The sequence below is a fragment of the Amblyomma maculatum genome, chromosome 6 (assembly GCF_055883805.1).
Source record: "Amblyomma maculatum isolate TAMU_Amacu chromosome 6, ASM5588380v1, whole genome shotgun sequence".
Taxonomy (NCBI): Eukaryota; Metazoa; Arthropoda; class Arachnida; order Ixodida; family Ixodidae; genus Amblyomma; species Amblyomma maculatum.
In genome coordinates, this window is record NC_139349.1 from 74,000,345 (window position 1) to 74,027,069 (window position 26,725).

The window sequence follows — 26,725 nt, forward strand, 5'->3', positions numbered from 1 at the left end:
CAATTCAATCGCAACATCCATATCGGTTCTCGTTAGACACCTATGCTTACGATTAAAGACATTAAATTGCAGCATAGTATGTCTTCGGTTTGAATCCTTATCGCAAACTAGCCGCCAACTTGAACAGCAGATGAACGCTCAATGGGGAGAGTGATTGCATGACACCGCACTGAACAATGCTCGAAAGCGTTGGTCTCATAACTGTGATGCGAAAACGCGCGGGTATTTTTCTGACACGTTCTCAATCAACGGGTACGGAGAAGGCTTTTTGTCCTAGCGAGACTTATACGCTAACATATAATCATTCACAGAGCTGCTAGAAACGGACAGATCTCGCTAGACAGCCGAGAAACAAGTTACGTGATGACGGCTCGCTTATTATACAAATTCGCTCAAAGCGAACAGGAAACTAAGAAATATTTTGAGTCCTGCCTTACTTCGCAGTCCAACACAAAAAGAGTGCCTGAAAGATGACGCCTACAAATAACCTCGTACACTGTACCATGCTGTTCGTTTACGCTACGCCTAGAAACCTATTGCGAACTTGCGAATAACTCAATTATTTGTTCTCTATACTTACTGAAATTAGATCCTCCAAGGAATAAAGGCGACTTTGCAGCATGGCTTGTGCCCAAATATTTGTCGTGGTGTTGAAGTCTAGAATTTAATAACTTAGAATATGGTGCAATATGTGTTTTCAGTGTCCGTTCGGAAGCACTGTAATGAATGGCTATTTCATAGCTTATTGCTAGAAGTTTATGCTCCTTGCTTCTGAGCTGCTGTTAGAATACGGCCATCCCAATCAATACAAAGAGAACAAAAAGGAAGTAACCAATATGCCGACACCAGTGTATAATTCCGTAGCCGCGGTGCTGAACATTTGGTTCCTGTCCAACCTAATACAAAAAAAAAAAAAACGTATTGATGTTTTAAACTCCACTGACGGAACCTGATAGCGTTGACTTCAAGTTCGCTCGAATTTATAATTTATAATTCGCGCATGTATACATCTCGGTTCCCGTTTATGTTATTATTCACTGTGCATCTTTGCTTGAATGTTAAATATTGTCATTTTTGCCCCTTTTCTCTTTTTATTCGCCACAAACAGCAGAAAATCTGACATTAACTCCGAATTTGAGAGTGTACGACCATACTTTCTGCAGTTGTAATCTTCCACAGCTATGCTGTTTCAAAGTGATATACTCATTCATTAAGTTCATCTCAAACAACTTTGGTGGCGAAATATACACAGTGCCAAAAACACTCCTCTATGGAAGCGGCACCGGAACCATTCTGGGAATCCAACTGAAGATATAGAAATCTGCCGCATTATTATTTGTAATATAGGAGCGCATAGCGACACCTAATTTATATCAGTCAACTACTGGTTATGCAAGATTTAGAATTTTTACATCCTGAACGTCGTGTCTACAATTTCTTGGTTCTGCTCATTTAACCAATTTTCTTATTTAGCCAAGGAAGCCGCAAAAAATGGCTCTGTCGTCAGAGTCATTTTGCTATGGCATCTATGCATTTTAAACTTTAAACAGCCATTGGGCCGGAAGTCGGTTTATGGAAACTTTACGTCTTGATCGATTAGTGGTTTTAAAAACGTTTATGCAACACTGGTGGAAGGGCATAGTCTCAAAGCACTATCGCAGAGTACATCCGAATAATAGTTAAGGTCTACCTGACAGATGAATGAGTAGACAAAAAAAAAATTGAGGAGGGGGGAGGGGGGTACTGCTACTATGGGTGCGAAAAGTAAGCATCGCGTATAAGGAGCTCGATTTCATGGCAAAGAGCTCCTATCATCCGAAGATATGCACTACACATACGTACTGGCGACAGCAAGCGTGACAGAAGTGCTTAACTTAAGGCAGCATGAAAAGGAGCTAAACCTCTGTCCGGCATGCTATAGTACTATATGTGGTGCGCTAGAAAAGCGAATCAAATTTGTGCGCCATTCATTTTACATACAACTAAGTAAAAACCACGAGCTTCGTGAAGGAGAGAGAAAGAGAGAGAAAACTTTATTGTCCACTGGTGCGGGCCGCATAACCCGGGCCAGGAACGGCCTCACTGCTCTAGATGTGTGACAGTCCATGTCGCTGCAGCACATCCGCGGCCAGCGTGATCGCGGTCTTCTGCCGATGGGGGTCCATAACGCGCAGTAAGGCCTCCCATTCCTCCCAGGTGGAGAATTCTGAGCCCGGCGGGGGAGGATCAGCCGAAATTTACACCATTATTGAAAGAACCTAGAGACCCGCTGACAACACGCCTCCAGTATGAACAAAACACATTTAACCACAAATCAATTTCTTACGTTTGTTCCGGCTGAGGCTACTAGTGAAAATCTGTTCAATGCCAGAATATGTTTGGAATCATAGGATATATAATACTGGAATACTGCGCTTACTGAAGGGCAGTACGAAATCGTAGGCATTTTCCTCGTTGTCTAAGTTTGCGTGTAAACCTGCAGTATTGCATGGAAAACGCTTTCAATTAGTGCCTTACGAGAGCAGATGTTTACGTGACTTTTTCTTGCGGAAGAAGGTCTGATTAAACTTAAATTATTTTAATTAAAGCTCGCTATAATTATAAAGCAATGAAGCCTAGGCTGTAAGCAATAGAAAGCACTGTAGTCATATTTCAACGCTGTTTAAAACATATCAATGGCAGCAAAGAAAAAACACATTTACTGGAAACCATTAGGGCCTACTGCTTTACCATGAGAAGTGAGAAACATGAAGCAGCGTATAAAATGACGTGGTAGGCAATCCGGGAACGCCACAGATATAATGTCAATCTTTAGCACTATCTAGAAGATCGTTATTCCGCTTAACACGAGAATATTTTATTCATATGAAAGACAGTCTTTGGTGTGTGGCAGTGCAAGGCACTTGACTGGAGAAATGAAAGAGAAAAACTGTAATTCAATAATCGAGAATTTAAAATAATATTCTAGTTTGCAGAAATTAGGATGGGAACAGAGCCCTACCTGACCCTCCACCGAGGTATGATGATTCTTCCATGACCACGGAAATATTTTCTCCGACTTATATTTAAAGTATTAGCTAATCTGTTTTGAAGTAGTGTAGGTGGATGCAGATTTGCAACAGATTTAGTGTACGTGGATGTTACTATAAACTCATTATTTGCAAAGCTGTTTAAATGTTTAAAAGATTTTAAGCTATTACTTACCTCGCGTGGTATTTTCGCTCTACGTCTGGAGGCTGTTTGCTAATAATAATAGTGCTCGCCTTCTGACCATAATCAATTCCCTACAAGAGACGCGTGTAAGATTTGCCTTCGAATTCCGGAAGCCGTGTTTAAATACATGATGCTGGCTGGAATGCTGGGCAGAAATGTTAGGCTGAAGTTTAGAGGAATCAAATTATGCCCTATTTAATTGATTTTTTCCTCCTTTCAGGAAAGCTATGGACAGCACCCGAGCTACTGCGGTCTCAAGAACTGCTGGTGAATGGAACACAAAAAGGAGACGTCTACTCGTTCGCCATCATTGCCCACGAGATCGCCGTTCGCCAGGGTGCCTTTTACCTGGGCAATATAGACATGAGTCCAAAAGGTAAGCTGCAGTACCTGTGAAAAAAAGGCCTAACAATAATAACTACATAATTTCAGCGTTATTGAAATATCAAAAATGTTTTGGCTGAACCCGATGTTACTTTTACCATTCAACTTTTAGCTCTCTTCGCATCTGCCCTTGATAAAAGCTCGTTTTACGCATGCGCACTGAGGGCTCAGCAGATATATCTGCCCCTATGAAGCGCTTAATAAACATTCACAACACAGAAGCGTCCTTTGGAAACAAAAAAAAAAAAATCCGTTTCATAGCTAGATGAGGTAGTAATAAAATTTACTTGGAGGTTTCAAAGTTTTCTTTGAATTTTCTCTTTACGGCCTCGAGAGCAAACAGGCTCAGTGCCCGTTGTCTGTTGAATGGATGGTAAATATTTAAGTCAGGTTTTTCTCTATTACTGACTAATAACCCTACACACGACAATAACGAAAGAAAAAATAAGAATATCCTAATGCTGTTTCTCTGCCAGGAGACATGCGAAACGCGAACCAGCCAACGGACTGCTTCGGTCATCCGTTCATTTACATCGAGCTCAAGTGAAGCCCCTCGTAATATCCACAACGGCATCCTTCGCTCACAGCAAGTACCGAAGCGCGGAGCCCCGGTTGAGCTTCGGGTCGCGCCGGATATCCGAGATACCGCTTGGGACATAGGGGGGTAAAGAACGGCGGGAGAACAAAGCAGCTTTGAGGACGGGTTTAGGAAACCGAGACGCAATCTTTTATCGGGCAGCTGCTACCAAATCCCTGGGCGCTTTGACGCTCGTGCTTTGCCGCTAGTCTCTCGAACGTAATTCCGACAGTGTAGGATGAACGGTACACATAAACCACGCTCGCTTCCGTCTCTCGCTGTCTGTCGCCTATCGTGCAGCATTGCAACGATCAGGGACGGCGGGAGTGCTGAGCTATCGGGTGAGGTCCTGTTCGCACAGTGCGCTCTGCTCACCAAACTCATTAGAGGACGGGCTCGTTAGAAAATTTCTCGAGCTCTGCTTTCTTCTTTTTCTTTCAGAAGAGATAGTTGAATCTACACCGCAACTACCAGTTTCGAATTTGGGGGGAGGTAGACGTTGAAAAAGCTTGCTCCGGTCGTACTTCAAAACATTGCAGTCGTAATGTTTGCGACGCGTGTTGTGAAGACTTTTTGCAGGTTGTTTTCAGATTTGCGGCGCCATTTATTAAACTTTTCAGATAAAAACGCGGGCATTCAACGGCGGCGGAGGGTGGCAGCTTCAAGATACAGCGAAACGTTCAAAGCTCTCTAATATTTCGGCAACGTGCACTGCCGATGTCCATAGTAAATACATGTTACTATACATCTACGTTGCTAAACAAAACGAAACAGAAAGGCCAGAAGGAATTGGGAGATGTGTGCATCTTTAATCATCCCGCTATATCCGTTTTTAATGTCCTTTTTTTTTAACGTATAGCAATTTCATAGGTCATACACATAGGTTTTCATGTTGCTACTGCTTAACGAGAGTTGCCGATGAATAGAATTTTGTACTTGTTTCTTGTAACAAATAATATATATTTTTTTAATTTATACAGAACTATGCACATGTATGATCATAGTATTCGTATGCTTAATATATATATATATATATAGATATATATATACGACCCTCCCCTCACGGAGGAAAGCTTTAACAGCCGAGGCGCATCACCGTTCGCATACAACCTGGAAATAAGAGGAGGTCTCAAATGCGTCCCTGAACCAGTCTTCTCAATATGACAGGAAGAGCACAGATGAGCTGCCAACCTGCGTCGCTACGTCTGCTTACTTTGATTGGTGTTGGTGTCATTCCGCGCTAGCTAAAAGTACAGTGCTTGATTTAGCACCATCTAGTGACTACTTATTTATTTAGATCTCCAAAATCGTACACGCCTGATCGCACTGTTACAGAGTGTAAAACAACAAGTCAAAAAATTTTTTTATCATAAATAGAAGGGCATAACAAGGTTTGGGTGCACTGACATGAAATAATTGCAATCCTTCATCCTGTTTAGAGGTACACGTAGCATGTGTACTTCAGTGTTCATGCCAGGTGTGTTTGAGGCGCGTTTCATAATCAGGGTTCGAAACTGCGGTGTATGGCGATGTTCGCGACAGCATACTTTGCAGTATCTACCGATACATACTACGTGTTCCTTTGCTGTTAAAGCAATACTAGGCGGAACGAGTTTTAAAAAAACCTGAGATCAACTAACTTCACCCATCCCTCTCTCACAACTTTTATATCCACTCACCCCTTTCTGACTGTGCAGGGTAGCAAACCGGTTTCTTCTACTGGTTAACCTCCCTGCCGTTCCTCCTCATCTTCCTCCTCCTCCTCCTCCTTAGATAAAAAAAAATTACGACGTAAGTATTAAAAAAAGTCAAAGGAATGATGGAATTACAAAGGCACACTTATAAGAATCACATCCTATTGTAATCTTGCATTTTCGCGTCAATTTAGGAAATCTAGAAGCTTGGCGCTACTCATCACACTCGCAGTTTCGACGGAAAATGCATTTTGATAATCTGACACGAGTTGCAGTAATGAACTGCCTCACTGTGCAGAGTCACGCCATAGTTCATACTTTTGCTGAGCCACGTTTCTATGGTCACCTTCTAACGAAAACAGGCGTTTTGTTTTTTAGGACAACATGCCAAAAGGGTGGCAGTGCACCCCTCCTCGTTCAAGGGGGATTTAAAAATTATGTTATAATAAATAGTAGCTATGTCGCTACAAAGGCCGAAATAGCGAACCTTACTTTGGCCTCAAATATTTATATAATGGGGCAGTTCATAAAGGCATATTGTTTGCATGAGCACTGATTTACAATTATGCCGCATGAAACATAATTTGAACAGCTCTTTTATGTTTCATTCAAGCGCAAAGAGAGTGCCAGCGGTTTTTGGTGGTGCCATTTCTGTTAGCGTTCCAAAAGGACGACGTTGTCTTGCGGCATCACAGTAAGCTTTGTTCTCTGAACTCGAACCGGATTGCTGCGTTTGGTAAAACAAAAACTTACCAAAAACGCTTCTCCATTTCTCCTGGATTGTGACCGGGAATCATCCACTCTTAGGCGCCTTACGGAGGATTACAGCCATCCCACCAACTTCTTTCGCTGCCGAGCTTTTGCCGAGATAAAGCAGATTCCTTCCTGCTCAGTTACGTGTCTTCATGCCACCTATTCGAGTATTGTTTTCGACTAAGAACGGTATGGTCGTTTTCGTTTCATTCTTTTTCAGAGATTGTAGAACAGGTTATATCAGAGTCGAAGCCCCTGTTCCGGCCTGTCTTTGATGAAGTCGACTGTCCGGACGAAGTGCGTCAGCTGATCACAAAATGCTGGGCTGGAGACCCGAATGAACGGCCGGATTTCCAGGCACTCAAGCCGCTCATTAGAAAACTTAACAAGTAAGTGCAAAGTCCAGAATGACAGACTTTATTTACGGCACCGTGAGGCCATTCCGAAGTGGAGCACTTTCAAAGATTTTTCGATGGGTCTGAAGGGTGGTGCGAAATAGAAGCTGCAAGCGACAGTTACAGACTGATCCTCTCCAGGCAAAACGGTGTTTTGACTTCCCCTAACAATTCTACGCATATTACAGTGAGCCCTTCCAAGTGGGCTCGCAGGATAGACCATCCGCACACGAACTCTCTACCACTAATTCAGACATGGTCGTGTAATTAGTGACGCATCAACTCTTCATCAGCGCCGGGTACGTAACCATGCGTTGGTTGCGATTGCTTCGATAGTCTAGATAGCAGCATAGTCTGCAATCCGCGTATTTTAGTTAATGCCCCGAGCGTTATCAAGGGACCACCAGCAATACGGCTACAGCTTTCACTGGGCTTAACGCATCACTCATGATAGCTTATATGGTTAGCAAATTTCGCTTTAAATAAGTGCTACAGCGAAAGGCGCCATCTATAAGTAATATAAAACAGCAGCCCAGTAGATAAGCCTATTAGACTTTCAGCTACAGCTTTCAGAGGGGAGTTTTAAGTGTCACAAGACGTTTTACAATATCCAAACAAATCCTGCTCTTACTTTCGAAACACACTTTTTGAAATAACGCTCGTCTATTAGGCAAGTAAATGTGCCTATTGACGCCAGGAATTTGATCTTGAACGGCACAAGTAATATTAACGTACTGGGAAATATGCGAAATATATCAAAACGTTAAACTAGCGAAGAAAACACATATAATTTCTTCATGCATTAAAAGGCCTTGATCACAGCTACGTATTAGGGGATGCAAAACACAATACAGCCAAAATGAGTACAGGAAGGCAGGAAATATAATCAGTAAGAGCATTTCCAAACAAGTTGGCATTTGGAATGGAAGCGTTGGAGGCATGTAGTTGATTTCATTCCCTGGACGTCTTGGGGATCAATTATTTTTATTTGTTGCTTCCGCTCGGCATACGGACCTTAAATTTGTGGTCGCTGCAGGATTAAATATGCAATGAAGGCACAAGAATCACTGAGATGACGATTAGAATGACACATTTTGTGGAAAAGACATACATGCGAAATTCTGCGACGGATATGAAAAGATCTGGAAGGTTTAGAACTGACTTCACTCGACTTACGTTTGCAGTTTTTATATAATTAGTTATATATTACCGATTACAATAAATTCAAATTTCTTCGCCCACAATATTTAAAAGTGTCCTATGCCTAATTGTCGTAAGCGACATCAAAAAACAAAGGCACATGCTTTCCTTTCCTATGTGTGGAATACACCTTAATGGCGACAGTTTCTTAATTATTTGAAGGGTTTTGAGGGTGATGAATTATTTTTTCTGAGAGGTGATTTATAAAAATAGTAACTGAGGTTTTTGTGGGGTCTGGAATTAAGAGAAAAAAAAGATGCACTTAGCACTAACCGGTTGCATATCAGCGGTTGCGGAACGTTAACAGAGTGGACGTGGACTGGACATGGATAGCGTTTCGTCCCGCTCCATGTAATATGGACAATCCTTTCATCCTCAAAAGTGTCCCATATTCGTAAAGTTCATTTGCAGGAGACAGGTTTCTACGTTTCTCGGTGGGTAATGGTATACACCTCATTAATTTCGGGTATCTATATCGCTTGCTATTCCTAAGCTAAGTGGTGTGGCGTTTGGAAAGCATACGGTATCGTAGTACGGGGGGGAGGGGGGGGGGGGGTCCTTAATGACATGCGCGATAGAAGCTTCTGAAAGGCCGTGATAGAACAACCAAGTCGTATAGAAAAGCACTAAGAATGCAGGCTTGCCGCTTGTAAGCTATGCAATATCGGATTGCAATGTCAAAATTGTGTCAAATTTCTTATTCAATGGTTCGTATTTTATTGCGCAATACGCATTGTCTCTCTCTCGCTAACGGCTGTGCTTTGCTGTACTTACTAAGTGCAGTGCTATACTTCTCACGCTCGGCCACACATGAACCACACTAGTCGTTTTTGTTCGAAGGCTTTTCGCACTTAAAATGCTGATTACTGGGCGGAATGCGCGTCATGACAACAGCGAATCTACTGCATGACATGTGAGTATTGATAAACTGAAGGCAAATCATCCCTCCTTTCTAGCCCTACATCTTTTGTTTTAGACATATGGATACAATGATTGTTCTAAGTAATGCCATTTGCATTCTTCTGGACAGTAATGGGCGGCCATCTTGTTAAAGATACTGAGTACAACTGCTGTATACTGTATTTTTTGTTTCACTTCAGATAAAGCATTTATAACTTTTTATCAGTATGCGAAAAATGTTAGTTATCATCTTTCACCCTTTTACTGACGCCTATATATACGCAATCCCTCAGCAGGATATTTAGCTTCAGTGTTTACATTAGCATTGCTAATAGTGTAAACACTATAATAAACATAATGCCAACACAAAGATTATAATAAATAACTTTCAAGTATTTCCGTGTCTCTCGGGTTCTCTATACCTCATTGAAAACGTAAGCAAGTATACTTGCAATAATTATTTTGAAATGTAATGCGGCTGCTTCCTTAGGAAGAACAAGGCGATATTGCAAGACATCGATATATGTAATTTGGTAGACATTTCTACCTGAGTAAGACCTTGAGCTTCAACACGAAAGTTCGGAATATAAATGCAAGGAAATCAATGAACGCAAAAAGGAAAACAAAATTATGGGGACACCTAAGCTCCTCCTTAAAGGGTATGACGATAAAGCGTGGGCTACCAACCCCCATATATAAAGCAGTACTTCAACCAAGGCGTGTAAGTGTGTCGGCGTGGCCTAGGGGTAACGCGAATGCAATAGCCCTGGCAGGCTGGTTCAGATATCATCCTCCCATAGGAAAGAGGCCCGAGTTGGCAGCTCCTACTAAACGTTTATCCACTGCGCAGCCACGCTGACGGCTCGAAAACCTGGCGTAATGTAACTCTCACTACAAAAAAAATTTGTTGCAGTTTAGCTCTGGTTAACCTTAGTTGAATTGCGAAAGCAACGGCGGAAATTTCTTTTACCTGCTACATTATTTTCCTGTCATGCTCTATCAGTGAAAGGTGCTACATTACTTGGGACACTTAAGCCCATCCCTTAAGGGTATGACGCGAGAGCGTAAGCTACCAGCCCACATATAAAGTCACGCTTCAACCAAGCCGTATGTACTTGCCTGCGTGTCGTAGGGGCAACGAGAATGCAAACGGTTCTGGCAGGCTGATTCTTATATCATCCTCTCATATGAAAGGAGCGACCTGAGTTGGCAGCTCCTCCCCGTGGCATATAGGGTACCGTGAATTAAAATGTCATGGCAGGCTAATTTTTTTATTAGGTGACTAGCTGCGCCTCTTCACGGCGAAGTTGCGGCCACTCAAATAATAGTAATGTGAGGAGAACGTAGCTGCGCCTCTTCACGGCGAAGTTGCGGCCACCCGAGGTCTAGCTTTGGCTGTTGGAGCATTGATTTTGCAATACAAATTGCGTCGAACACTTAAGCTCCGCTTTTAAGGGTATGACGCGATAGAGTAGGCTACCACCCGACCTATAAAGCCCCACCTTAACCAAGCCATGTAAACGGGCCTGCTTGGCCCAGAGGTGACGTGAATTGAAATGTCTGGGCAGGTTAATATCACTCTCCTATATGAAAAGGGAAGCTCAAGTTGTGTCCAACGTAACAATAGGCAACCCTACAGCCAGTCAGTGCGCAGCCATGACAGCTTTTAGCTACCGCCAGCCAGATACATGGTCGGGCTTTTCGCTCACTGCGCCGACGCCAACACCGAAATTTTAGTGCACGGGGCCTCTAACGCTATTGTGTCAAAATTTGAAAGGACTTTCGTGAGACGTAATGTGGAAAAGATGCGATATTGATAGAATTTTGGTCGATAGGTCCTTTCGCGCTTTTACTCTAACCCGACTGAGGCTTCATACACGCGACAGACGTTTTCTGGTGGGTGCAAGTGAATGCATATGTTGCGTGGTTGGTGGATGCCATTTTTGCATGATCGAGAGGGGGGCATTGTAGTGGAAGGGACAGTCGAAGGTGACGGAGGGTGAGTGGACAGGTATCTAGCTCGAGGGTAGGCTACGGCAGGTAATTACTGATATATGGTGATTCCGGAAAGCAATCGTCGTTCTCACTGTGTCTCAGATTGCGATTCATTCGTCGCTTTAATATTCTACCGTGGCACGTTGGGGAGGCGATGGAGGCTTTTGCCTCATCGCACTTTAGAGGTCAAAAGTGCCCCTATGACATAAATAAAGCTTAAACGACAGAGTAAACTACTATGTGCGAAAGCCATGTTTTTACTTTCAAACCGAAACTAAGCGTAGCCATAGATAGCTCTCGTGTAACTTCAGGTTTAACCACAAGCTAAACCATAGCTAATTTTTTGTGTCTTCACACAGCATCACCTGTACGTCCGGCAAGTGCCCCCTCTACTTGTTCCGCACTAATACTGTCACCCATAGCCGATGGGTCTGAAGCCAGTCCATATTTGCTTTTTTATTTCGAACCATGCCCCTGTTTAGAGCTGAAATGAACAAAACATGCCGTTCGAGTAGTTTTCATAGTGACAATATCGAACCAAGTCCTTATAACCCTTATACCCAACCCTGATTAAATAGCTTAGAAAGGCGCCCAACGGTGGTGCAATTATAACTACTATTTTGCTGCAGATATTAAATAAACATTTTAGGTCAGAGGCCTTGAAATTAATTGCTCGCGCTTTTTTTGAATTGCATGTGACGGGGTGCTTTTTGTTTAGCGTGTGGAAGGAGTTATATAGCAGCAAAACAAATAAGCATACTTTCACCCCTGTGTCATTATGAACGTCTCTCCGACAGGGAGTCTGAAAGCGGCAACATCCTGGACAACCTGCTATCGAGAATGGAGCAATATGCAAACAACTTGGAATCGCTGGTGGAGGAGAGAACAGCAGATTATTTGGAAGAGAAGAGGAAAGCTGAAGAACTGCTTTATCAACTATTACCAAAGTAAGCATCCCAATCTACCGATTTTTCCGAAAAAGCTAAGGGTAAAGAAAGATGCCCTCAGCTGGACTAGAAAACTTGTTTCCAAAAACTTCAAGGTATAGGCACCGGCAGACCTATCTTATGTTACTTAATGGCTGTATTTTGCTAGGAGGCTCATAGGGATTAAAACAATTAGTTAATATCGTAGTCCATGATAACAATGCAACTTAACAGAAGAAAATCTATTAATCTAAATATTGAAAGAACAAAAATAGCGATATTAAATAATGCCGAATCTTTACTTTTTTCGTGGTGAACTGAGATTTAAGGACGAATATTTCATATTTTTTTAACCAAAAGCGTCGCTGTTATATTTTCTTCTACGTTGCTCGCCAACGTAGAAGACGATAGACAACGCTTGTTGTTAACCAGTTATTTGAAAAGGAGCGACGCATTTACAGAAGCAAAAATGAACAGAAGGAAAGCATTCCTCTTCGCACACATCCATCAATAGCATTAAAATTCTTAGATATCAAATATAGCTGAAAGGAACACGAGAATGGAAATCACGAATACATTTTAGGCAGTAATTAGGCATTTTAGGCACGAATACATTATAGACGCCACTGCGCACAGGAGATAGAGCAGTAAGCACTAGAAGGATTGATGAAGGTGTAGCTCTATTGATAGAACCAAATGCGCAATTCCTGATTATTCTAGTGTGCACATCGCAGCGTCCGTAGTGTATTAGCGTCACCCGCTTTCCATACGCTCACGCGCATTCGGAACTGTTGGTTGCCTTACATGTATCGCTTAGCGCAAATGAAAATGTCAAGAGTTGCTGCTAGATGTACTACAAATTATATTGGCTTTGCTGTGACAGCCTGCTGTCTGCAACCTAATTAAATATTCTTTGCGATAAATCCTAGCTTTATGACGATTATGACGATGCTGCAGTTCACCTGCAAAAAGGGGAGATTACTGATTATAATGACGGGTCCGTATAGAGGAAATAGCATTCACGAGCTGACTATTCTTGTGCTTGTTTAACTTATTGGTGTGTTGAATAAGCATTTTCTATAAAGAAAAGAATTGATGGCCGCTTCTTTGTTTCTACTCCTCGTCCCGATAACAGCGACCACCAAGCGGAAGTTCTCCCAAACAGATACTAACTGACTTTATTGATTTCAATCAGATCAACTTCAAGTTAGGCACCGGCGGACCTATCTTACGTTACGTAATGGCTGTATTTTGCTAGGAGGCTCATAGCGATTAAAAATATTCGTTAATATCGCAGACACTGATAAGAATGCAATTTAACGGAAGTAATTCTATTAATATAAATGTTGGAAAACATAAATAGCGGTGACAGATAATGCCGGATGTTTACTTTTTTCTTGGTGACCTGAGACTTAAGGACGCATATCTCGTCCTTTTGATCTGTTTACACAGTGGGCAATAGCAACTCCTTCTACTTGCAGATCTGTGGCGAGTCAACTGATAAAAGGTCAGTCAGTCCGCGCAGAGTCATATGACAACGTCACGATATACTTTAGCGACATCGTTGGATTCACTTCGTTATCTGCTCAAAGTACTCCAATGCAGGTAAATATGCCATTCGATGCTTTTTATCCTTCAGTTTTTTGCCATACTATTCCCGGCGACATGCAATAAATCGCATTTGCTTTCAGAGAACAATCTCCCCTGCGAGGCTGTCTACGAACTTAATATACCTAACAATCGATCTAGCGGGTACTAAAGTTTATCGTTGGTTTAATAGAAGCCGTGCACGCACCTGCAGATATTGTGTTTCCCAAGTTCATTCTGCACTCGAAACGGGTTTTCGGCCACACGGTGTCTCTTTACGCGCTTTTCAGTATGCGATTGTGAGATCGAATCTCTGGGAGACATTTTTTTTTTGGTGATACGTAGGCAAAAATAACTAAAGACATCTGTTCTGAAGGCGGATGAGAACACTGAGACTGTAAAGCTAGGCTCGCCACCATTTTTCTTTCTAGTTGCCTAACAGCAGAGTGGAGTCTCTAATCGAATCTAGCCAACGGGAAAATATAGCGCTGGGGCTGTCGGGATGAATATCTTGCTGCTACGAAATAGGCACAATAAAAGTTGTCTATTGAGAAGACTGTGAAAAAGAAGACTGTGAAAATACCGGATAGAGTCTTAAGTGATTTCTCAACATGAACTCACAAATATTCTGCTAACACTAGTTTCTACCTCTGTCGCATTGTTTTTTCTTGCTATGATAAGTAGTTTATAAAATGATCAAAAGCCCCACACGTAAACTGTCAACTTACCAAAATTTGTGTTAAAATACTTGTGGGTTTCTTTTTTAAATGATAAGTACATGCCACGAATGCTGCATTACGAGTGTGTGGGAAAATTCTATTTATTCAATGCTGCAAACCTCCAATGGAACTGCAAATGAATGTCCCGAGCCTTGATGAGGCTTCATGTGGAGCAGATTCAATGTTGTTTTTGTCACAGTTAGGCACATTTGTAGGATTTATGTTTTGTTTGGTTCAAAACGTTTTCTCTGTTTTCTTACAAACAGCCATAAAAATTATCTTCGTGGTAAAGTACACCATTTCGTTGTCATGTGCAACAAAAATTTCGTTGCGTGCTATTCTCAGCTGGTTATTTGAATGAAGCTTTAAATATTAAGGTGACACAGCGAAACTTCAGCAAGGGCATTTCAAAAGCCTAAGGTTTCATCTCAGAATTGGTAATAATAATTAGTTCACAGGAAAAGAAAGGCGCAGTATCTGTCACACTCGTTCTGCGGACACCTGAACCGCGCCGCAATGGAAGTGAGGAAGGCAGCGATAGCACATAATTTCGTCCACCTGGGGAAGTTTTAACTTGCACTGACATCGCACAGCACACGGACACCTCTGGGTTTCGTCCATCGAAACACAGCCATCGGCGGTCGGGTTCGAAAACGGGTACTCAGGGTAAGCAGTCGGGCACCTTACCTGCTGCGCCACCACGACGCGGCCATTTTTCCCAAGTATTTTCTGTGCTTCAGAGGACCACTATTATCTACTGTGAATGTTTAAAGGGAGCATTGCAACTATGAAGCAAAACGACATGCTGTTAAAAAGTCGGACGTTTTAAGCGTAACCTTCGAACCAAAAGATATTTGTATGAATTATCCTGGCCTTAACGTGATCTCTTCAATCGGTGTGAATGTTTCTGGGTATATTGTTACACGATTTCACGAACCACACCGATCGTTTCTATTTCCCGCTTTGTATATCCAGAATTTTTTATTTCATATGGAAAAGAATCCCTTTTCGAATCACGCCGGGACGCAGGCGTCAGGATCGCTAAGCCATCAGAGGTTTTGTTTGGTTCGCAAAATATTGTTTCTAAGTTCATCACATGAAATGAATAAAGCATCCAGCATTTTAGCTTTCACCCACAGGTAACGTCAACCACACCAATTATGGTTTTCATGCATAAAATGTACTTGAGACTTATTTTTACGAGCACGAGAAATGGGCCATTATTGCTTACATTTTTTTTTTATACATTGCTCTCGACTATATCTTTTCTTTTTACAGGTGGTGGACTTGCTCAACGATCTTTACACCTGCTTCGATTCTGTGATTGAAAGCTTCGACGTTTACAAGGTACGAAGCGACGATCGCTTGCATTTTCATCATCATCATCAGCCTTACTATACCCACTCCAGGGCGAAGGCCTCTCCCATATTTCTGCAATTAACCCTGTCCTGTGCAGTTTAGGTACAGCTTATTTGAAGATCTTTATTCGCCCAAACAAGACAGTTACATCGCCCCGATTTTCACTTCATGGCTAGAAAGTCTACTGAGAGATTCTAATACCTGACTCGTAGCGTGCAGCAATTTCACTTAACGCTACGAATATAACCAGTGATTCTTGTCTGACATGCTCATTGTAACCACAACTCTATCTATGCATTACGAGTGTGTTTAACCTACATATTGGTTGAGGTCATAGTTCACAATCCTTGCGGTTTACAACAGGTTCTCCACCCACGCACCTTGCAGGTGGTTTGATAGTGATATAAAGCGGTAGCGTTAAACGCCCTGCCGTGATGTGGGCGTTCGCACTTGGCACTGTGAGTGACAAATCACGAGTATGGTTGTTGCAGGTGATAGTTCCCAGATGACATGGCCGGGACTGATTATCAGTGTAATATGTGAAGCTACATGACATGGTGGAGTTCGGACTATCAACTATATCTCCTTCAGACAGTAGAGCGAGATGGGAATTGGACGAACCTCGACCCTTGTATCCCGAGTTGAGAAAGGTGCGCCTATACCACGCAGGCATGTTGCAGCTTGATTAAGGGGCCCTGAAATGCTACTTGCTGTATTATCCTAATCCAAAAATTATATAAAGGCAGTCCTTGTGAGTATTCAATTAAAATTTCAATACTTTACCTGGAGCCTATAATTTACAAACAGTTTTCATCAAGAGCTCCTTACCACCACTTACAACCGAATGGGGTGACACATCCCCGTGCATGAACCTCCCCAATGACGTCATTATAGTTTGCTGTGGGTATCCGCGCATTGGATCGCTCGCAAGTTGCGCAGACAGGAGGGGCGTGGTGAGGCGCCGTTGCGACTTGTTTTCTTCTGTTTTTTTTTTCTTTTTTTCCTTGCGTGTAGACATGCGCTAGGTTGAGGAGGGAGAGCAGGGGCATCATTTTCGATCACCGATATGTTCGGTGCGTTGCTAAAGCAATACTACGCCAGGTTTCAGCCCGTCGCGCAAACCCGTCCGGTAACCGCGTTTGACCTTAGAGCGACCGCAAATGGGGCCCCTCTTCAAGCCCTCGGGTTAACGCAGTCGGTATGCCCACGCCGCGCCGCAGAAGAAGAAGAAGAAGAAGAAGGAGAAGAAGAAGAAGAAGAAGAAGAAGAAGAAGAAGAAGAAGAAGAAGAAGAAGAAGAAGAAGAAGAAGAAGAAGAAGAAGAAGAAGAAGAAGAAGAAGAAGAAGAAGAAGAAGAAGAAGAAGAAGAAGAAGAAGAAGAAGAAGAAGAAATAAAGAACACAAAGGGAAGCTACGTCGGCTTTGCTTACGCAACTCACCGGGTTTAACTAAAGCTAAACTCCAGCTAATGTTTTTTAGTTGCGCAGATGATTTATGGGATACCTATTGCTCGCGCGCGTTCTCTAGTTTAAGTAAATAGCTTTTCATGAACCCTTTAAAGTTGGTTATATCACGGCTGGTCCCGAGGGAGAGAGCGCTTCTCTTTTCTTACGGCCTCTCCAATGGGGTCTGTTTCCACCGCCCGCCGCGCGTCGGTGGGGTCGCCACCGCCCCACTGCTGCTCCTCCGCTACAGCCGTTCGCGCGCAAGGGAAACGCGCGCTCGCTTTTAACTTCGCCCGCGTCAGTTGCAACCGGCAGGTCCTAACATTTCGCCCCTTATGGTTTATACAAAGTCCGTAATCAACATCGAACATTTATCGTGTACGAGGAATAAAATACAGTCAACAATCCGCTCACGCGCGCGCTCCTTCGTCAGTGCGGCCGTGCACGCGCACGGTCGAATGAAGCTTCGGGTACACTTCAACATTTTTTACCTCTAAGTTTTGTACAAAAATATATTTACCAGACTATGCAATGTGCCTTTAAATGTTTTAATCAGGTGTAGCGCGACCTGACGTGAGTGCATGGTGAACTGTCGGGTGGAGATTCTATCAACTGCTGCCGTTTTCATTTAGATCAGAAGAGGCACCGGCAAAAATTCATGGCGCGTCTCGGATTCAGAGTAAAGAACAAAAATTTACTCATATAGTAAAAATTTCGCTTGACCAGTGGAGTGGGCTGTTCTAGCTTCGTTCAAAACATATCAGTTGGTTGAAAGACCGAAGATGTATATGTAGTCTCGCGACTACTTTTAATCAAGGAAATGGGCATAAACAGTTAAGCAGAATCGAAAAGAGCGGCAAACAATAAAAAAATTGTCCTTCAAAGTTACACATTGCCCTATATGTTCGTCAATTCATCAAAATGCGACCTGCGTCTTCAAAATTCAGTCTCAAAATCTTCCTGCACGGCTTGTGCACATGAGTTGGCCTCTCGGTCTTCTTTGTCACTTTCCTGGTATAATTAAATGAGAAGAAGAATTCTGAGAAATGTTTCAAATATCAAAGAAGCGGACCTAATAACATAGCTGTTGTGAATTCCTTTCGGGCAACTCAGTGTTGAATTCTGAAATGCTGACTGAATCAGGATCTTAAGTACTTCGATTACATTTGTGTGTATAGTAGGTGCACGGCAGCTTTTTCGAAAAAAAAAAAGCTGCCAGTTGTTTTTGCACTATAAGTTAATTATAGGTATAAACTGTGCGTCTATATATTCAGCAGCTTTGTCATTTAAAATGTGAGAACTCAACATTTCTATACTTTGGATAATTACTTCCTTTTTTATCGTTGCTTCAACTGCGATTATAGCATGACGGGTCGGGCCGTGTCCAGGCCTTAAATCTGAGCGCTGGGCCTGGCCAGGTCGGGCTCAGGCCCTTTAAGAGTCGGGCCTGGCCGGGCTCGGGTCTTTAACGTCGACACTGGGCCAGGCTCGGGCCAGGCTCGGGCTCGAAATTTAGGTCCAGGCCCACCTCTGATCTCTTCTTAATAGAAATGCTTTAACCGCCTAAATAATTATTGCAACGATATATATTTGGCGTCAGAGAGGAACTAGTGAAGGCGGTAAGGCCTTCATTACGTAGCAACAGTTTACATGACGAATGTAATTTTCTTTTTGTAATTCGGCTGTTATTTGCGCCTTTCTCGTTAACTTTCTTATGTCCCATTCCTTCGCACGCGAGTGTCGAAAGTTCGGAAAGCTTTATTCGGAAAGGTTATAAAAGTCTACACGATCGCACTAAAAGCTTCAATTCTTGCTGTAAAACAAGGAAGTGTGCTGTGGTAACCTCTGAATCTTGATTATTCTTATAGCAGAGCTATAGGGCTTTTAAACAAAACACAATAGTGACTTCTATTCAGAATCTTTCACCTTTCTGTAATCTGGAAATACGAAGCCTCTTAATGAGCTTTCCACCTTTATTGAGGCGGCACGTTTAAGCAGTCTAGACAGCGTTTGCATATGGGCGAGAAACGCATCTGAAGCCGTCTCAAGAAGACTTCATTTCCCTGAACAAATATCATTTATAAAAGCCGTACAAACAGACAGAAAGGTATTACGTTCGCCTTGAGCCAGCCTTACCAAGGCTTATAATGCCAGCATCGCGTGGCGCTGTGGACAGGCGCGGACATGAGCAAACGGAGTACGCTTTTTCATTTTAATTTCGAGCAGACATTCTGTATCAGACAGAACAAAACATTATTAGCCCAAACCAAAGAGCACTGGGGGTCTGCTACTCACCTGCGCAATACCAAGGCTGCCGAGTGTAAAGCGTGAACACGTGAAAATTGTTAGAAGTAGATAACGTTCTCTGTTTACTTATTCCGCACTTGTACTTGTCAATAGAAAAGTGAGCGAGGGAGGGATGGGGGGGGGGGGGGGGGGGGGGGGGGCTTTATTACGTATGAATATGGCCGGGCTGCTGATTCATGTCATTAACTTGGGTCGTTCGGCTCTAAAGACATTCCATTGCCTATTTCTGAAGTTAGAATCATGATTATAAAGTGCGTGAATTCAGAGCGAGAACTGACTTGTTTAAATCGTCATTTTTTCTAGACACTTTTTGAGAATGGAACGCCCTGTCTTCATCCTGCGTTCATATATCTGACAATGAAGTGTTTGCATCGTCTTTGTAACTGTTTTTTCTTATGCTTTGTATTACTGTACAGCCCCCCCCCCCCCCCCCCCCCCCCCCCCCCCCCCCCCCCCCCCCCCCCCACTGCAATGCCACATGTGGCGCTGTGGGTAAATAAATAAATCAGGGGGTTACTTGGTACATGAGGAACCATTGCCGATATGGCAGGCATTGCCGGCTCAGAGTAAGCAGCCCTTGAAAAATGCTCGGAAAGTGACACTCTTGACGCAGCTGAAGGGGTAGGGTGGAAAACTTGGCTTCACTCGCATATTCACTATTTGTTTTTCCTTTTACAGGTAGAAACAATAGGCGACGCATATATGGTTGTGTCGGGATTGCCCGTTAGAAACGGCATCATGAATGCCCGGGAAATTGCCCGCATGTCATTGGCACTCCTGAAGCAGGTGCTTTCGTTCAAGATACGACATCGACCAGGAGAGCAGCTCAACCTGCGAATCGGTATTCATACCGGTGAGAATGTCTTTCTCATCATGTTCATGAAGTGATTGCTTGGTGTTCGATTTGCCACTTACGATTAGAGAGCTGTAAAGTCTTCTAAGAAGGACTGCAGTCTAGTAAAATTTCTGCCGTTCATATACCGGACTCTTAACCACAGTTAAGGCAACCATGACTACCCTAATTGTAATTGTGGGTGGATGTGCGACATTATATGCTGGGATATTATTGAAAAACGGTTTTCGGAAACTAATGAGCTGGGCTTATTGCCCTTTGTACGCTGGTGACCTTAACCATGGCTGGCTAAGGAAAATTATGTTGAGGCCTAATATCAATCATACTGCATATGTGAAATAGCTATGTAGGATAATGGCACATAGATATCTCCCGAGCATTGACAACTTATAAAACTAGAGGAGAGTAATTATTTAAAGCAGTTCAATCTGAGCCTTCTACAAATGCATTCGTGTTATGCTTAATCCTTACCAAATTCAAAGATCCAGAAACTACGGCCAAGGTGTAGCCTCCACTCCTGCAAACCCTCACTCGAAAAGAAGCAAAAAAGTATTGACCCTTTTGGAATAGATTTCGACCCGTGACTTCACGAATTGAGTAGATGCAGCAGATGATATCCTAATTCGAATACTCTGGGATAGAATCTTTTAAAAACAGCAATTAATACAATGAAATGATGATGTGAGTAAAATAAATATTTAAACCCAGCCATAAAACCATGAACAGCTATAGAGGACATATGCCCAACCGCATAAGCTGGGAGGCAAGGCTAGAAAGGGGATTAAAAATGTAAACCAATATTGATTTTAGACAGCTCAGTTACACATAAATTTACAGAGACTCTTGGCTCCACGTCATGAAATAACATTCTTTAGTAAAATGAATCAGTTCAGTTCAGTTCAGTTCAGTCGTTCAGTCGTGTCCGACTCTTCGTGACCCTATTGACCATGTCACGCCACGCTTTCTGGTCTCTCACTATCTTTCTAACATCACATAACTTCATCTGCAGTGCCTCGAGGATGCCATCTAACGATCGCGTTCGCTGCCTACCCCTTCTCCGGCAACCCTCAACCCTTCCCAACATCAAATCTTTCTCCAGCGACTCCTCTCTTCTCATCAGATGACCAAAGTAGCTGAGCTTTAACTTTAGAATTTGACCCTCCAATGAGCAGTCAGGGTTTATGGTCGACAATATTGACTGATTTGATCTTCTGGCAGTCCAAGGAACTCTCAAGAGTCTTCGCCAGCACCACAATTCAAACGCGTCAATTCTTCGGCGGTCAGCCCTTTTCACAGGCCAACTCTCGCATCCATACATCACAACTGGAAAGACCATAGCACGAGTTATACGGATCTTGGTTGGCAGACTAATGTCTCTGCTCTTTACTAGGCGGTCAAGGCTAACCATTGCTCTCTTTCCCAGAAGCAGGCGTCTCCTAATGTCATGGCTGCAGTCTCCTTCCGAGGTAATCTTGGAGCCCATGAAGAGAAAATCTGTCACAGCTTCCACTTCTTGTCCCTTGATGCTCCAGGATTTGATAGGGCAAGACGCCATGATCTTTGTCTTTTTAATGTTCAGTTTAAGCCCAAACTTCTCACTCTCTTCTTGTACGCGCATCAGAAGTCTCTTGAGTTCCGCTTCACTTTCTGCCATTAAAATGGTATCATCCGCATATCTAAGGTTGTTGATACGTTTTCCAGCAATCTTCACTCCAGCTGAAGACTCGTCCAGACCGGCCTTCCTCATGATGCACTCTGCATATAGGTTAAATAGGCAGGGCGACAGTATGCAGCCTTGCCTCACTCCTTTAGTGAGAAAGTAAAATGAATACCCTGGCTTTATCTAGTTTTTACTGACATTTCAATTGTATCAGCTGACGAATTCTTTGCTCAGAACATTTGGGTTTTAAATATTCCCTCCAGCGTTTCAAACTTTGAAGTCCTCACTGAAAAATGCGTGTTTTCGACAAGGAATCGATGTTGGGGCAACGTAGCCTGCTGGATTCGCGGCACAAAAAGAAAAAAAAAGAAATCAGTGTCGACGAATGCACTCTCCTTGGAATTCGGCCTCTGGGGGTGACACAGCGGGGCCCTTGTATGTTCGTCAAACAGATTACTCCTAGACCATGCAGGCACGTGTGTGCTTCTTCTGTAATTCGAAGTTTCACGTTGGTCTTGGGTAGTCTTCAATATAGCGGGGTAGTTTATGGCTGTATACTGAGGAGTATATGCAACTCGAAACCGAAACTCTGGAGCGCCTAATTCGCATTTTCGGTTAGAGCGGTCATTTTAGGATTAGAAAGCCGTTCCTTATCGGTACTTGGTGCCACATTGTATTTAATTTGAACATTCCATTAAGGTAAGAGCGCATTTGAAAACACTGTGATCAACAATGCACTAACTATGGCTGCCTATAACGTGGGTTTATATAGAGCCCTGTATTTGAGATGAAAGGTAATGCTTGGGAGTTCAGCAATTACGTGAAGAGCTCTAAAGTATGCTGTCACTGCTTATGTTAGACCATGCAATGTATATAACTAACCTTCGCTTCGTTTCTTTCATTGTGAACAAGACCAGCAAAAATGTCCTTTATTTAACGATTGGTCCGCGCTCGAAGCTTTCTCACCATGTTAACACGGAGTGTGGGATTTGTGAATAAATTTCCTTTCCCCGTTGCAATTGCGCTGAAAGCAGTGAGCTTAAAGCCTCTTCGATTTTTGTCAGCAGAACGTACGATGAGCGTCACTACTGAATAGCAAATATTCCAATGAGGAATCGATCAGCAACATAAAGTAGCTGACAACAAGCATACAACGCGAAACTATCGTTTTCTATAGCCCTGTTTTTTTATAGACAGCGTCTCAATATGCATAATGCAGAAGAAAGCTTTTGTAGATCATTAGTGACAAATTTTGTTTACCTCCACTCGCATCTCAATTACTGCCACTCAAATATTACATCAAGTAGTAGGTGGACGCAGCTAAGAGCATGAAATCAGATGTTTTTCAAGCGTTTCCCGATCGGGTCGATCAGAATATTCAGATTCCTGTAAGCCAAATGATCGAACTATTTAAATGAAAACTGGCATGCGAGACTGCATGGAGTGCCGGGGTTTATGTTTCTCGCATTGACATGAAACACCATATTATTGCAGGCATAAAGTTAAATTACATCGAAAAGATATAAAAAGGTAATAATTGCACACGGCGATGGTCACTCAGCCATCACTGATAGGTACGTACAATACTTACACAAGCAGAATTGGCATACGTTAACATTGCCATCGGCTAGAGTTCGTGCCTGGTGCTCCAACCCTCCACATAAAAATGTGTAAAACTGGTGCTGCCAGGAATCGTCTGAGTTTACAGCAAGCACCTCTGAAATTAAGAGGAAGGTGAGCCGAAATTGCTTGACTACTTCTGATTACTCTCCTCTCCCTAATAGGATTCGTCGGAGGAGCGACGTAGTACTGCAACAGCCATTTTTTGGATGCATTTCTTTGCAGCTTGGCTGCCTTAGCTCCTTATAGTTTACAGTGTAAAATGTATTGGTGGCTGCAGTGTATGCATAGATTACATCTATGCAGATAGGGGATACATTTCATGGCTGTATGCTCATCCAAGCCACTGCAGGAGTGAGGTCAAGTGACGTATAGGCACCAAGAATCCTTGCTGGCACCTAGCACGCGCAGGACACGCTACTTATCCATACCCCTTTTCTATTTCTCATTGCGGCACTGATGGTCACAGAACAAGCTCAATAACCACAAGTGAAAAAACCAGTGATCCCTCTACAACACGAGCACAAGTGTAGCATTTCGAACTTATAAAGATATATAGACACTAGACTGGTTGCATTCTTGTTATTGTCATTGATAGGTAAGCCATTGATGTATACGGATTACCACGTGGTATTCGTCTACGAATAATAAATAGTTTTAATTGAGTTTATATTTGTCGCCCGTTTCGGTTTTAAATGCTCAGCGATTACTATGGCGATTACAAGTTTACGTGGCAGGTTAGAAGAAAAAAAACTGCGATGCAGTTGTTGCTTTTTCAACCGTTGTGATTCCTGTTCATGAGTTAGGCTAGCTTAACGTTGTAGTGATTTAAACTCCGAATGAGTGATTCTATGGCAGTAGTTTCATCCCTCGCGCAACCTAAACTGAACTTTGACATCATAGTTCGGATTCGTCAGCAGGCCGAATTGTTCAACGAAGAAGGTTTCTTTGAAAGCCGTATAGTTTTACTTTGTGCAGTATGTCTCAACTTAGGTGGTTACAAATGAGTAATTATTCTCTTATAACTCTGATAACGAAAGCCCCCTAAATCAATGTTTTGTGGGTAGCGACTGTAAGTGATTTCTTGGGCATGCTTGAGTGTATAGCGGGTACAACGATTAATCGCAGATTTTGGGGGGCTTCGATACATTACAAGGGATGACTGAGAGGATTGCTTCACGTTAATCAGAACAGCCTACCAGATGATACTACCTTCAGCAGCAAGAATAGTAATCGTAGCCTCTCTATTTCAGTGCAGTCTGTTCTCCGTATTCCGAAGCAGCAGCTCCGGGCAGTTGTACCTCGCGCGATACTAAATACCCTGAAGGCTGTACGTCCTCTCCATAGGCAATCGAAAACGACACCCTTTTTACATACTTCTTTATTCCCTAGGCAATAGATAACGTTATAAAAAAAAGTGAAATGAATCAGCGTGTAGAGAATAAGAATGTGCGGAATGTTTCCAGACTGGCTGTTCCATAGCTTGACTTATAAACAAAGCAGCAATGGAGGCTGGTTAATATACATTTTGATTGAAATTTTGACGCTCTACTAGAAAAAACTACAAAACGAGGAAAAGCAGGTCCACAGAGCGCGCTGGTTCTATGTACTTCGGTTGCCCTGTTTTTTTTTGTTTTTTTTTTTCTGGTTTGTTTTGTTTTTCCTACGGAAGTGCTCAATTCCGTCTTCAATTATAGATCACCATATTCCTTAAAGCGGGAAGCATACAACAGCGGTCTCTTACCAGTGCTCACATATTGGGCAAGAACGTGGAAAATCACGAGAAGGATCGAACTTTAGTTGCATACAACGCAGCAAGGAATGGAGAAAAAAATCATAGGTGTAGCGTAGAGAGCAAAGAAGGAGCCCAGTGTATGTGAAAATAAAACGGCACCAAATGATGCTTATGTAAGACCTCTCCTACCCTGATGTTAAACCCCTACTCAGAGTCATTTGGGTTTTAATAAATATAAAGTCAAGAAATGAAGAAAAGGGTGAGGCAGGATAAGGTAATGAGCTCGGTTTCAATAAAAGTAAAGCAAGAGCAGAATTAAATGAACAGGACGGATCACATTAGGATATGTGCGATTTTATGATGGTCGCAACAGGGACAGGATAAGTTCGACTGGCAAGATGTCTAAAATGCATTTGTCTAGCACTCGTAATAGACAGGCTGACAATGATGAGGTTGGCAGCAATTCTTCAGTAGATGGTTAACGTCAGTCCCGCGTACGAGACTGCAACTAAGCGCAACGCATACGATAAATTTTAAGCATGCGGTCGCTTAGCACTTGTGAAGTTCAGCGCTAAACCAACCGAAACGCTAGAACTCTACCTTTTTGGTTTCATCCCCACCGTGAAGTTTGCTTTATGGTATAGCCTGCAGGCAGCAGCAGGTTTTCGGCGGAGGCGACGTTCAAAAGAGCCGGGGGCTCTTATATGTCAGCGCGCGTTAATAAGCCCAGTGGGTTCGAAATCGTTCTAATTAATCCCTCCATGTTGCTGTCCCTCACAACTTACTTGACGCTTAAATGGTCATTAGGCTGGCGGGCTACCCGCCGCTGTTGTCAATGTGTGGCATGACACGGTCGAAATGCATAAACGTGGAGCACGCCATCTACTGCCGAGTGGCGCCACGCCGTGAGTATACGGGAAAAGAGGAGGCATCAGTCTCTGTCGTCGCCGATGGGCGGATCCCCACTCTCTTATTTCCTCGACATACAAAAACGGCTAAATAAAGAAAATTAACTCAACCCCTTTCTTTCCCTCTTTCTAATCGGGAAAGTGATGTTCTCTATTTCTGAATGTTTCCCCTTCGGAGAAAGCGAACATTGTGCCGCTTACAGCAGTGTGGCATTCGAGCAATCGGAGACTAAGCCTGCCGGCGCTTTGGCGAGTGTGTCCTGGGAATTGGGGGATTTAGGACAGGGTCGAAGCGCGGCCCCTTTCACAGTCACTCGCCTCTCGGGTGATGTTGGCTCGAAGGCAGTGCAATTGAATTTTTCTTGGCTTAGCTTTTCAACGAGCTGCGTTTCCGCGTTTCCTCGGTGGACTGCGATGACCAAAACCAAAATTGCTCTCAGTAATTACAAATAACGAGGAGAACTTGATAGGCGACAAGCACAAGCACCATGCGAAT

At 42.9% G+C, this 26,725-nt stretch overlaps 1 protein-coding gene across 1 annotated transcript in view; it reads left to right on the forward strand.

Moving 5' to 3' along the window:
* LOC146186016 (atrial natriuretic peptide receptor 1-like) overlaps positions 1–26,725 on the forward strand; it is a 250,043-nt gene that overhangs the window by 215,931 nt on the left and 7,387 nt on the right. Inside the window, exons 15-20 of the mRNA XM_084607971.1 lie at positions 3,434–3,589; positions 6,842–7,010; positions 11,909–12,058; positions 13,519–13,642; positions 15,622–15,690; positions 20,132–20,306. Of these exons, the coding sequence (XP_084464097.1) occupies positions 3,434–3,589; positions 6,842–7,010; positions 11,909–12,058; positions 13,519–13,642; positions 15,622–15,690; positions 20,132–20,306 (843 nt within the window). The remainder of the gene's footprint in view (positions 1–3,433; positions 3,590–6,841; positions 7,011–11,908; positions 12,059–13,518; positions 13,643–15,621; positions 15,691–20,131; positions 20,307–26,725) is intronic.